This window comes from Psammomys obesus, unplaced genomic scaffold (genome assembly GCF_907164565.1).
Source record: "Psammomys obesus unplaced genomic scaffold, mPsaObe1.curated_primary_1811, whole genome shotgun sequence".
NCBI lineage: Eukaryota > Metazoa > Chordata > Mammalia > Rodentia > Muridae > Psammomys > Psammomys obesus.
In genome coordinates this window covers 4,470,121-4,484,511 of record NW_026585698.1, presented here as the reverse complement: position 1 = coordinate 4,484,511, position 14,391 = coordinate 4,470,121, and the positions used below count along the sequence as shown (strand labels likewise).

At 38.8% G+C, this 14,391-nt stretch overlaps 1 protein-coding gene across 1 annotated transcript in view; it reads right to left on the bottom strand.

The window, feature by feature from the left end:
• Ctnna3 (catenin alpha 3) overlaps nt 1–14,391 on the bottom strand; it is a 1,637,506-nt gene that overhangs the window by 148,721 nt on the left and 1,474,394 nt on the right. The window contains exon 13 of the mRNA XM_055598913.1: nt 6,944–7,036. Within this exon, the coding sequence (XP_055454888.1) occupies nt 6,944–7,036 (93 nt within the window). The remainder of the gene's footprint in view (nt 1–6,943; nt 7,037–14,391) is intronic.

Genomic DNA, 14,391 nt, shown 5'->3' with positions numbered 1-14,391 from the left:
GATACTACAAAAGAACGTGTAAGAAAGTGGGAAGGACTGGTGAACTTGAGGGCACAGAGCTGAGGCACAATGGATACTGGTGTTTATAAATACAGACAAAGGCCTGGTACAAACCTAAGTCAGTAAAATGCCTTGCCAGGTAAACATAAGGACTTGAGTGTGATGCGCCTATCTGACCAACAAGAAAACTGGAAGGTGAGGTGCACAGTTGTGATGCCACTGTTGGAGGGGTGGGGACAGGAGGTAATCAGCTAGCCAAGCCTTCTCAGCAAGCTCAAGAGCCTGTTTCTAAAATTAAAACTGAATGTCACCTGAGGAGGTTGCCACTGAACCTCAAACAAATTCATCGTGCCTACACACAGCTTAACAAACATTCAAGGATCCATATGCATATGAATATATGAAACATTTTCATGCATACACACACACACACACAGCCAGGATTTGGGAAAACAGGATAATTACCAGAAACAAAACTGAGATGAAAGAAATTGGTAATCAGAAAAGCCCCAGCCTTCTGTGGAAGGACTACTGCATCATGTAATTTTAGCCAGATCTCCTTTCACTGCTTTTCATAATAACCTAAGCCAAATTATATCATGAAGCAGGTAACGAGGTCGCATCTCTTCATATGCTGTATGGTAATTGAGTATACATTTATTATTGGAAGCATATTCTCATAATAAATAGGGCTTATTAAAAGCACTCCATTCCTTATTTTAAGTAAACCACCCATCCGTGGCTAGTTTTTTTCCTATTCTTGTGTTGGAGGATATTCGGCTAACTGCCTGTAGACAGCAATAATGAGGCAGTGATTTGTACCACCAACATGAACTTGCAGTGAACATGGGTAGGTTTTTTTTTTTAACCCACCAAGAATCATTTTAAGATTTGATATGCTCCAATTCATTTGCTGCTGTTGACATTTTGAGGTTGTGTCCAGTAACCTAGGCAACTGTTCTCATTTCTCTCCTAATTTGCTTCTATTTATGGAGCTTATATAGATACAATGGCCCCAAAGACATTTCCTTAGAGCAGAGTAGGCTTACAAACTATGAAATCATCATGGGTAAGTATTAAATGTGTAATAGACACACAAATAAATTTATTTAAACTGTAATTTATATGGTTTAGGAGCCTTTTTTTAAACGTGGCAGAACTTCCTGCTGAAAGATGAACTGACGATGCTTGAAATTTAAAATGTGCTGTATTTTGTCATTCATGTACACAAACAATCCTAGCAACTAGAGACCAAAGCTTCAGATGCCCTCACAAAAATCCTCAGGCCTCATTAAATACTGCGGAATGGATCCACCTTTACCAGCCCTCATTTGTAAGCCACCAGGATCTGGTTTAATTGTGGGAAACAGAGGAGAATTAAGGCTTTAGTGGCTTTCAAGCTGTGTGGGTGAAGGGATGTAACTCCAGGCACAACTTTGGCTGGGATAAAGGAGGGTAATTTTAAAATGTTTATTTGGAAAACTGTCTCTGATATATGAATACAAGGATGAGACTCCCTGTATCTCCCCCTCAACCAGAATGTATCCTAAAAAATAAAAATAAATAAATAAGTAAACCAACAGAAATTCAATTTCTGTGTAACTTTGCGGTGTTTGAGAAGACAGGCATGAGACTTTCGTGTCTGTATCAGAAGTCTCAACTACTTTTGTAAAGTTACAGTTCCTGAATCCCCCGCTTTTACAAAAGGGGAAAACTGTAACCTTACAAAAGTGGTTAACACCTCTGATGGAGACAGAATACATGGATTGCCAAGGAACCAAAACACAACAAAGAAAAATTCCTAGATGACAGGACCAGGCCTCCAATCAATATTGAGAAAAAAAGAACTTCCTGGGACTTAATGGCCCAGGATTTCTGAGGAAATGTGGAGTAGAGCTTCAACCTGGGAAACTTCACATGAGGATGCTGGGACTTGACTCCCTCCCAGCTCCCAACCTGGCACCTTAAAGTGCTCAGCGCCACTGTCAACCTAAATAAAAATTTATGACCTTGACAATTATCAGGCTTCAGTCCTTGCTTGACTTTATAATGTTTCTGTGCTCCAAACACTCTAGGCCCCTGAGTATGCAGATAAAGTATCTTTCAACACCCCTGCCCTGGCCAATTGTACACAGGCACACAAACCTTGTCTCAGGAACCTGAACACCTTCCCAGGGGCATAAATAGCCTCTTCCCCCAATTAGATGAGCTGTCTCACTGGAGCTTTTTCCTGAGAAGGCTGTTTCTCATCACCTCCTGAGATTGAGATTCTGCATTACACACACCTGCCCTCGCTAAGCTTTACTCCCTTCAGTCCAGCTCTGTACACAACAAGCCCGGATATCACGAAGGGAGAAGTGGAAATGGGGCAGCAGAGTTTTCCTATTCTTGAATCATTTTCTCTGTTTTACTCTACTGTAAAGAGTTATCTGGTCTTTGTCTCAGCTCCATGTTACTTATGCAACCATATGTGTTCTGGTATCCCTGGGAATCACATCAAAGCCAAATTCCTTTTCAACTCTCAAAGTGTCTCCTGATTTTCTTATTTTTTTTCAAAGAAGAAGGAGAAGAGGGAAGAGAAAATGGAGAAGGAGGAGGAGGAGGAGGAAAAGAAACAAAACACTTCAAAATACTTTGGTAGCAGAGTATTTAAGATGTCAAAATGTGCAGCACCATAAAATCAAATGTCTTCCTGTACTCCCTTAACTAGGGGATATTTCTTCTAATGGATGCCAGAAGTTACAACATGGTATTGATTTGATATATATATATATATAGATGCTATCCCTATACATATACCTTATTGTAGAGTTTGATTTATAAATTAAGTTGATTATTATCAAGTAACAAAATAGAATGCTTGTAGCAATATACTCTTAAAATTGCAAGCATTGCTATTCTTGCAACTTGAGCCACTATTAAGTACAATAATGATTGCTTAAGCATAGTGCTAAAATGATAATACCAAAAAGGTTGACCTGATAATTGAACTGACAATGTGAAAGATAATCAAATGATAGTATACACAGAATGGATGGGCATAAACTATTTAAATTCTTTTAAATCTCATTTTCTACTTTCCGAATTTAAGAAGAACATAATAATAAAGACTAACCCCAAGTCTTTTGTTAAAAAGATACAAACTTAGAGGTGCTGTATGAACTATAATATGTTACTCAATACTCAAAACTACTGCATTTATAGAAAAAAATAAAACATAGCATAGATGTAGTTTGATCTTAAGAAAACATGGACTCACAAAAGTTTTCCTATCATAACTTTAGGAAATAAGTCTTTAATGGGTCTTAACCAATCTATTTTCTTGCCTCTTTCATTTTGAGATTTTAAGATAAAAATCCTATATTATGCTTGATTAAAGCATGAACATAATAAGCAATAAGCTCTGTGAGCAATCTTCTGCAAATCTTTTACACAACCAGTTGTCTGTGCCACTGTGGAACCTGTTCAATAGATAGAGTAACAGCATTGGTCCAGAGAATTCCCATGCTCAATATTGGGATAATCATGTTTGCTTGGCTCTCCAATTGCCACTTCATAAGGCATGCAGTATTGGTCATTTAATATTTGTCTCTCATTGTCTGCACACTCTGAATCATTATTTTTAGTTACAGACCTTTGCGATGCCGAATGGCATTTACAGCTGATGACAGCTATAACAGATGACGCTGAGCCAAAGCTACTAGGAGTGAAATACAGAAAATAAAATGATAATAAATAACTGTCACTCAGTGCCTAAGCAGTGTCTGAAATTTGTTCTAGTCTGTGTGCAATATAACAGACGATGCATAATTTAAAAGCAAAAAAAAAAAAAAATGGGTCGTTCATGCAATGAACAATAAGAAGGCCAGATGCTTGTCTTCCCAGAGACCATGAATTTAATATAGAGTATGGTGTAAGCATTCAAATTGTTCTCACAAAACTCCATGATGAATCTTAGGGCATTTCCCCAGAGTGTTGGTATTCACAAAGTGCATTTAGAGAAGTAGTCAAATAGGCACCAAAACAAACAAAAAATCAAATTTCTTAATAGAATGTGGAGATAAAAATCTTAGACATATGAGTAAGGGATTGGCATCATTATCTCATTAGAAGAAAGAGAAAACTCTTGGGGGATTTATTAAAATAAATTTTTGGTTCTGGTCAGGTGATCTGCGTTAAAGCCGGGCTTATGCTATCCTTTTCGGTTACCCATATCCTAATTTAAGTAGAAAGTACGGTGTGCTTAACTTGCAAGATGCACACGTTAAACTATGCTTGCTGGAGTTACACTGCATATATTTTGAAATAATTAAATTTAAAACAGTTTTATTTTTACCATTTACAAACAACTGGATTTCACCATGGCATGCCCCTCCTACTAAGACAGCTTTGTTACTCTGTGTAGGTTTCTGTCTCTTATTCCCTTAAGGACACATAAGGTTTGCTCAAGGTGCTAGTAGTTCATTGCTATGCTAGTATAAAATTTATTCTACCAGCATTGGGTCATCAGAAAGCTAATATGAGTAACAATATCAAAGGTCTGATTGAAAACCAATTTTCCACTCCCTTAAAAAGTTATTTGGTGGTTGAATGAGAATGGATCTCATAGGCTCATATATTTGGATGCTTAGTCACAAAGAAGGGGGGGAGGTTTGAGAAAAATTAGAAAGATTTGGAAGTGTGGCCAAATAAATATTATAGAGCTCTGTATTATTACAGACTTTAAGCTCATCATTTCCAAAGACGACCCATTGAGAACCTGTGAAAACCATACTTAAGAATTTCCAATCAGCAAATGAAAGACAATATGTTAGGGAAGAGTGCATCTGAGGAATGATAACACCAAACCCAAAGGAATAGAAGTAGAGATATATGATACACGTGACTAAGCATTTCCAAAAACATTTTCATATCCTAAGTATAGGCAAAGATCAGGGAAAGATGGGAAGAACATCTGAGTAATTTGGAATATATATACTGGAAAATTAAAGAAGCAGAGGTGATAGGTGAAATAGAATTTTGCTCCTAGCAGATCGGATGGCCAGTAGTCTGCCTTGTTACTGGTTGTGGTGAGGCTATCACACCAAGTCATTGAAAAGAAACTAGATTGTTATATAACTCTCTACATATGAAAGAAAATCCACAATCCAGAAAAATGTCTAAATGATGCTAAGAATATAAGCACTCCTATGAAAGAGCCACAAAAGGTCCAGGAAGAATATCAACAGGGTTCATCTAGGAGGCTGATGACTCGGACACAGAATAAATATGAGTGAACATGGAGATAAGACAAGTTTTTCCTTTTAATCATTCAGTTTTACAGCGTATAAAACATTCCCATTTTTGAAGTTAACTGGGCAACATAAAAAACATCTGATCTAATCTTCATTTTCTAAATGCAGAAATATGAAGTTTCTTCATATTAAGTGTTTAAACCAATCATCCATTCTCTGTGTGTATAAAGCCTGAATGTCGTGTTCATCCAAATACAATATATTTCCTGATGGGCAGAGTGAATGGAATTTTATGTAAGAAGTGGGAAATAGTAAGAGCTGGAGGGGACGGGAACTCCACAAGGAGAGCAGCAGAACAAGATAATTTGAACACAGGGAACTTCCCAGAAAATCATACTCCAACCAAGGACTATTCGTGGAGATGACCTGGAACCCCTGCACAGATGTAGCCCATGTCAGTTCAGTGTCCAAGTGGGTTACATAGTAATGGGAAGAGGGACTGCCTCTGACATAATCTGATTGGCCTGCTCGTTGATCACTTCCCCCTGAGGGGGGAGCAGCCTTACCAGGCCACAGTAGAGGACAATGCAGCCACTTTTGATGAGAACTGATAGACTAAGATCAGAAAGAAGAGGAGAACCTCCCCTATCAGTGGACTTGGGGAGTGGCATGCATGCAGAAAGGGGAGGGAGGGTGGGATCGGCAGGGGAGGAGGGAGGGGCTCATGGGGGGATACAAAATGAATAAAGTGTAATTAATAAAAATTTTAAAAAAATGAAAAAAAACAATATATTTCCTTTGTGTAAATTAAACTTACTTATGTCAGCCTTGAAACAGTGACACAGATATATTCCAGTGACACAGATATGCTCCAGCAGCTACTGGAGCAGAGTTTACGAACAGCAAAAAAAAAAAAAAAAAAAATAACAACAACAACAACAAAAAAACAAAAAACATTTCTTCTTCCATTGCCCCTTCATGACTCCATATCCTAACAAAGATAGCACCAAGACTTGAAGAAACCGTATCTAGATACTATGTGTCATTGACACTTTCTGGTGCAAATTAGCTCCACACAGATTGACAACCAAGTAACCAGCATAAATCTGAAACTCAAAATCGAAGCTTCACCCATAGGTAACTAAATACTGACTGACTATGGAAAAGTGGTATTTATCTTAGATGAAAAAGAAACAGACTCCTTTTACAACTAAAGTTACAGAAAAAGAACTTTTTACCACATATGCATGTGTGTATATGTGTATGTAAGTGTGAGTATATGTGTGTTTATGTGAGTATCGTGTGTTTGTGTTTGAGGGAGGTTCAGAAGGTAGCACTAAAGACAAGAAAAGAGTCTCCATTACTGACTCAGTAGGAGATTTTTGCTCCCTATCATTTCACAGTATATTTACAAAATCGCGGATCCTATTCTCTACACTAAACAAACACATATGAATTTTACTTTCATACTCCCATGACTTATATACAAGATCAGCACAGAGTGATTTACGACCAGACATTAGAGGCCTCACTTGGGTTCCCTGAGAAAGAGTAAGTTCTTCCTTAGCCTGTTACTTCTAAACTTTTCTGGCTTTCCTCTTTTTGCTTCAGATACTCAGATCCAGATGCAACTATTTCTCATTTGAGAGGCTTCCTGGACCGGCAGGGACCACTCACAGTCAAGAGATGTCACCCTACAGATGACTTACTCGGTCAGTTTTCCCTTCTGTCTGAATGCTGTTGTGGCTACGAACGTCATGGTCTTCTTCAAGGTCAGAGACATCCTCTAGTTCCTCTGGAGTCTGAAAAGGAAGCAAAGTATAGCTGATTTCAAGCTGCAAAACATTGCCACAACTTTGAAGAGAGTGTGCAGGACCTCAGAAAGGTGACCTTTGAATTGATATATGATCTGGAAATCCAGTCCCAGCCACACACACAAGAGAGGCATTAATTTGTATAAAAATGTCTAGATTTTCCTACCGGCATCATAATAGATAAAAAGTGGAAACAACTCTACTGTAGAACAGATATAAACTATTGTCTATCCACTGAGTAAAATAAAATTTGTTAATAAAGATGAGCCAAATAGTTACTCATGTTGCACAGTAGTAAGTCTTGATTATATCATGCTACATAAAAGTCATCAATTATAAAAACTACACAGAACATAAGATACAATTTTTGGAATATGCAAATCTTTTGGAAACAAATTTGGTTGTTACTTTTTAGGAGAAAGATGCAATGACTTAATGTACCTTCTCTTTGGCCTGCTGACAACTCTGGAATTGGATATTGATGGTCACTATAGACTATATGAATACACTAAAAATGTTGAGGGGTTCTTTTTTGTTGTTTAAAAGTTAAAAACTTAATTTATAGAAATTATATCAAGGGTGAAGTAGAAGGAAAATTAGAGATCAGCTGGAACTTTCTGTCAGTGCAGAGCTACTTGAATTTCCGTGTTTGTTTTCAACAGTTAGACAATGTCCATTCTCTCTTTCTCTCTCTTTTTCTGTATTAGTTGAGACAGCTCTTGCTCAGGGAATTTCTAGAGAGAATTCACATGCATTTCCACATCTCCTTGGCTTCCCCTGTCACAGGCACATCCCACTTAAGCACTTCAGTTCTTAAAATTGAGCACCTAGGTGTTGGTAGACTCTGTGAGGTGAGAATGAGAATCTAGACATATATCTGCTATCATTACTGCAAGTACAGATGGAAATACATACCAAGAATTAATTTGTTTCATTTTACACAGTCACAGCCTTTTATACTATGATGTCTTTAACACAGGAAAAAATAGTTTTTTTTATCAAAATCAGTTAAAATAAAGTGAAAGATAGCCCTGAGAATGCATCTCTACTGTAGTTGTGGCTACTGAAAACTTGTCTCTTTAGACCAATTCTGATTTTCCTTAAACCTTGCTTATTATACAAGATTTCAGATTTTCATGATTATTCAGGTTTTTCTTTCTTTGGTACCAATCTAAAGCTGGGGCAGGTGATTATTAACTGATGTAATATAAAAAAGTAGCAATTTCTTATTCACAATTGACTCTAGATAATTTGTCATGTCATGCATCTTTAAGCAGCCTGGTCTTTGTTCTCAGATACTAGCACTGAGCACTCCTGTTGCTTCATGGCAGAGTCCTTTTTATTTATTTCATCTGTCTGCCTGCAGATATTAATATTCCCCTCTCACTGAGGCCTCCCAATGGGCTCAACCTTTGTTATCTAGACATGGATCTTTTGCAGCTATGATTAACAATGATCATAGAGCAATTGATTCTCTCTTCCCAGATCTTAATAGCAGAGTTCAACACTATAAGACTTCTACAAAACCCACACGTTTCACTGTTAGCCATTTGTGTATTCTCACAGGAGTCTTGAGAAAACACATTTTCTACCTCCCTTCTTCATATATCCACCAAGTCTTCTGACAGAGGAGCATATTTTATCAAGTCAATCCCCTTTCTTGTACCCTGTTGCTTTTAATTGAAGACTGTCTGATGCCCCCACTGCGTCTGTTTCTTATAAATGTCATTTGTTTATCACTTGTGTTGCCTCATCCTCTATTGCTACATAGCCACATCATTCATTTCAACATGTAATGAAGATCCAAATAAAGCAAACTAACTAAAACCATGACGGTGTTTACAGAAATCTCAATGTCCACTTTTTGTTGCTGGAGGAGATAAGCCTACCAATTACACCCATGTACTTCTGTGTTTTCTTTTTCTGTACCTCAGAACTAATATTTTTTTTCTTGCAAAGCCACCAAAATTGACCTCTTCTCTTCATGAACAAAATCAGTGGGAGAGTGTTCAAAACACTTGCCAAGAACATTTCACATTCCGTAGAGGCAGGAGGTTGGAAGGCATTGTGAAATAAGAAGTTAAATATGTAAAGTAACAGTTTAACTTAAGTGGAAACCAAGAAAGAAGGTTTCTTTAATTATTTTCAGGTATACGTGTTAACTTTTTCAGGTCTGAAGACAAAAGCATAAAATCCATTCTTAAAAAAGGGAGTTTGGGGTGATGGCACACAATCTATAACAATCTCTCAAAATAGAGATTTCCTCAACTACTGACTTCATAAAGCCAAAAGTTTAGAGTCCTAAACTCTAACAAGGACTTCCAGAACTATATTGAAGAGATATGAAGAGAGTGGACAGCCTTGCCTTATCCCTGATTTCAGTGGGATTGCTTTAAGTTTCTCTCCATTTAGTATGATGTTGGCTATAGGTTTGCTGTATATTCCCTTTTCTATGTTTAGGTATGTGCCTTGTATCCCTGATCTTTCCAAGACTTTAAACATGAATGGGTGTTGGATTTTGTCAAATGCTTTTTCATCATCTAAGGAGATTATCATGTGGTTTTTTTTTCTTTCAGTTTATTAATATGGTGGATCACATGTAGAAAAATTCAAATAGATCTATACTTATCACCCTGCACAAAACTAAGTTCCAAGTGGATCAAAGACCTCAATATAAAACCAGAAACACTTAAACCTATTAGAAGAAAAAGTGCGGAAGAGCTTAGAGCTCATTGGCACAGGAGACAACTTCCTGAACAGAACACCAACAGTACAGGCTCTATGAGCAACAATCAATAAATGGGACCTCATGAAAATAAAAAGCTTTTGTAAAGCAAAGGACACTGTCGTCAAAACAAAATGACTTCTTACAGATTAGGAAAGAATCTTCACCAACCCTTTATCTGACAGAGGGCTAATATCCAGTATATATAAAGAACTCAAGAAGTTAAACAGCAATAAATCAAGTAATCCAATTAAAAAATAGGTTACAGAACTAAACAGAGAATTCTCAATAGAGGAACATCGAATGGCAGAGAAACACTTAAAGAAATGATTAACAACCTTAGTCATCAGGGAACTACAAATGAAAACAACCCTGAGATTTTACCTTACACCCATTAGAATGGTTAAGATCAGAAACTCAAGTGACAACACATGCTGGAGAGGATGTGGAGAAAGGGGAACCCTCCTCCACTGCTGGTGGGAATGTAAACTTGTACAACCACTCTGGAAATTAATCTGGTGCTTTCTCAGACAATTAGGAATAGAACTTCCTCAAGATCCAGCTATACTACTGGTAGGCATATATCCAAAAGACACTCAAGTATACAACAAGGACATCTTCTCAACCATGGTTGTAGCAGCTTTATTTGTAATAGCCAGAAGTTGGAAACAGCCCATGCCCCTCAATTGAGAAATGGATACAGAAACTGTGGTACATCTACACAATGGACTATTACTCAGTGATTAAAAAAAGAAAACAACAACAAAAAACAAACAAGGAAATTATGAAATTTGTACGTAAATGGAGGGAACTGGAAAAGATCATCCTGAGTGATGCATCCCAGAAGCAGAAAGACACACAGGGAGTATATGCACTTATAAGTGGATATTAGATATATATTATAGGATAAACATAATAAAATTTGTACACCTAAGGAAGCTAATCAGGAAGGAGGACGCTGGATAAAATGTTCAATCGCCATTCAGAAAGGTAAAGAGGATAAACATGGGGGAGGGAAAAAACAGACAACAGGACAGGAGCCTACCACAGAGGACCTCTGAAAGACTCTACCCTACAAGGTATCGAGGCAAATATTGAGACTCATAGCCAAACTTTGGGCAGAGTATAGGGAATCTTATAAAAGAAATGGGAAATAATAAGACCTGGAGAGGACGGGAGCTCCATAAGGACAGTGACAGATCCTAAAATTCTGGGCACAGGGGTCTTTTCTGAAACTGATCCTCCAGCCAAGGACCACTCATGGAGATGGCCTGGAACCCCTACACAGAGGTGGCCTATGGCAGTTCAGTATCCAAGTGGCCTCCATAAGTAATGGGGACAGGGACTGTCTCTGACATGAACTGATTGGCCTGATCACCTCCCGCTGAGAGAGGGGCAGCCTTACCAGGCCACAGAAGAAGACAATGCACCCACTCCTGATCTGACCTGATAGACTAGGGTCAGAGGGAAGGGGAGGAGGACCTCCCTTATCAATGGACTGGGAGAGAGAAAAGGGTGGGTAAGAGGGAGGCTGCAATTGGGATAAGCGGAGGGACAGAGGTACAGGGGGGATACAAGGTGAATATACTGTAATTAATAAAAATAAAATAATTAATAAAAAACAACAACAGAGAGGACAAAAGCATTTGTCTGACATAAAATTCCAAGTTACAATCAATCACTCTGGGGAAGTAAAGGCAGGAACTCAAGTAAATCATATCACAGCATCAGTCCAGAGAAGAGACATAATAAATGCATCTTTGGTTTCAGCAACCCTTTCCCTCATTTTTGCTGCTCAACACCACTTTCTTAGGGAATAGTGCCAACACAACGATGTACTTATCTTCCTACACCAATGAACAATTAAAAATTCCTCCACAGATATACCCTTGAGCCAACATGATATAGATAACTCCATAATTCTCCTCCAATGTGATTTTATTTTGTTACAGGTTGACAGTGAAACTAACCATCACAGCACATAAAAAGAAAGTTACAAGAGTATGTGTGTTTTCAATTAATTATCTACCATCCCTGGCAGAGAAACGCCCGGCTCAAGGCTCAGGATCCGACTGAGAAGCCCCAACCCCTGCTGGCACTCCCCTGAGAGCACCTCCATAAGCTTGACCTAGCAGAGGAGAAGGTCAGAGGGGAAGGACAGAGAGGCAGCCTGCCAAGGACACAGCACCCTCTCTCCAGCGGACCCTAGCAGAGAAACCCAAGCTCTGGATCTGAGGGCACTCAACCCTACCCGGTACTCTCTTGGGATCAGCAAACATAGATTCTACCGCTAGGCTGCTTCTGACAGAGAGATCTGGGCCCGGGATCTGGGATTGAGTACACTCACCCTAACTCTTTCCCGCGCCACCCAGGGACCAGTCAACATAACCACTCCTGGCAGAGGGAAAGGACAAAGAGGCAGCACACAGGAAAGGTGGACACCGAGTCCTGCAGCCACAGTGTCACAGAGGTGACTGTTAGCCTACCCGTGCACTTCCGCAGCAGGACCAAAACAGAGAGTAGTGAGCAAGGGGAACCCCTGTGCATTCCAACTGGTCCTGCAAGAGAGTGAGTGAGCCTTCTAGGGAGAGATTGCCCCAGACCCAGGGCCTCTCCACAGAAGCAACCAGACGAGATCCCTGCCACCCACACTCCTAGTGTGGGCATCAGAGGGATTCTTGGGATAGCGACCCCAACATTGAAGCTTCTGCCTTGCGGGTCCACCAGGGTAATCCAGGCAAATAATCCCTGGATCTCAGTCAGAACTGCATAATAGTGGCTTGCAGGCCACTGCAATAGTCAGAGAATTCGCGCATGCACACTGCGCCCGCTAAAAGCGCACGCGAATAGCGCCAGTGTCACATTCTTTACTTAGGCAAAACTGAAAACACAGTGTACACTCCCAAAGCAGTGAACCTCTCTCATATTCCTGAAAAAACAGTCCAGAAAACAGAAAGAGAGGATCATAGCCCAAACTACAATCTCAAGGAACAACCAGTGAGGATTATAAATAACCAGATGGCTAGAGGCAGACGTAAGAACACTCCCAACAAAAATCAGGTCATAATGAACTCACCAGCAACCCCACAAAACAATGGACACTTCAATTCACTAGATATACAAGAAAACGACCTCAAAACTATGTTTCTCCAGCTATTAGAGGCCCATAGAGATGAAATGAACAAAGCCCTCAGAGAAATAACCAAAGAAATCGAGACTAACCAAGAGGAAACAAATCGTGCTCTCAGAGAAATGACCACGAAAATTGAGGCAAACAGACAAGAAATGCACAAAGTTCTCAAAGAAATGTCCACACAAATGAAGGCAAATAAAGAAGAAATAAAGAAAGCTCTCATAGAAATACAGGCAATTATACCCAAAAAAGTAGAGGCACAATTAGTGATACATAGAGAGGAAACGGACAAAAAAATAGAAGCTATCATTGAAAAGCAGGAGTCCACATTCAAACAGATGAAGGAAATGGTGCAAGACATGAAAACAGAATTAGAATCAATAAAGAAAACACAAATAGAGAAAAACCAGGAGCTGGAGAACATAGAGAAAAGATCAGGCACTACAAAGGTAAGCATCACCAACAGAATACAAGAGATGGAAGAAAGAATCTCAGGAGCCGAAGATACACTTGCAGAAATTGACACGTCTCTCAAAGAAAAAATAAAATCAGAAAAGTTCCAAACACAAAACATCCAAGAAATCAAGGACACCATGAAAAGACAAAACCTAAGAATAATAGGAGTAGAAGAAAAAGAAGACATCAGGCTCAAAGGTCCGGAAAATATCTTCAAGAAAATTATAGAAGAAAACTTTCCCAACTTAAAGAAGGAGATGGCCATAAACATACAAGAGGCCTACAGAACACCAAGTAGACTAGACCAGAAAAGAAATTCTTCACGTCACATCATAGTCAAAACACTGAACCTACAAAACAAAGAAAAAATTCTAAAAGCAGCAAGGGAAAAAGGCCAAGAAACATATGAAGGTAGACCTATCAGAATCACACCAGATTTCTCAACAGAAACTATGAAAGCCAGAAGGGCCTGGACAGAAATCATACAGTCCTTAAGGGACCACAGATTCCAACCCAGACTACTATACCCAGCAAAACTTTCAATCAATACAGATGGAGAATTCAAGATATTCCAAGACAAAACCAAATTTAAACAATATCTACATAGTAACCCAGCTTTACAGAAGTTACTAGAAGGGAAACCCCAAACCAAAGAAAACAACTACATCGAAGGAAACAGAGGAAATAGATAACTACACAACAACAACAACAAAAAAAAAACAAAACAAAAGAAGACAAGCAATGAAACTCAGTGACACCACCAACACCACATCTAAAATGAGTAACAATTGTTGGTCACTAGTTTCTATCAACATCAACGGACTCAACTCCCCAATTAAAAGACACAGACTAAAAGAATGGTTGCGGAAATAGGATCCATCATTCTGTTGCATCCAAGAAACACACCTATGCAACAAAGATAAACACTACCTCAGAGTAAAGGGTTGGAAAAATGTCTTTCAAGCAAATGGTTCCAGAAAACAAGTGGGAGTAGCCATCCTAATATCTAATAAAATAGACTTTCAACCC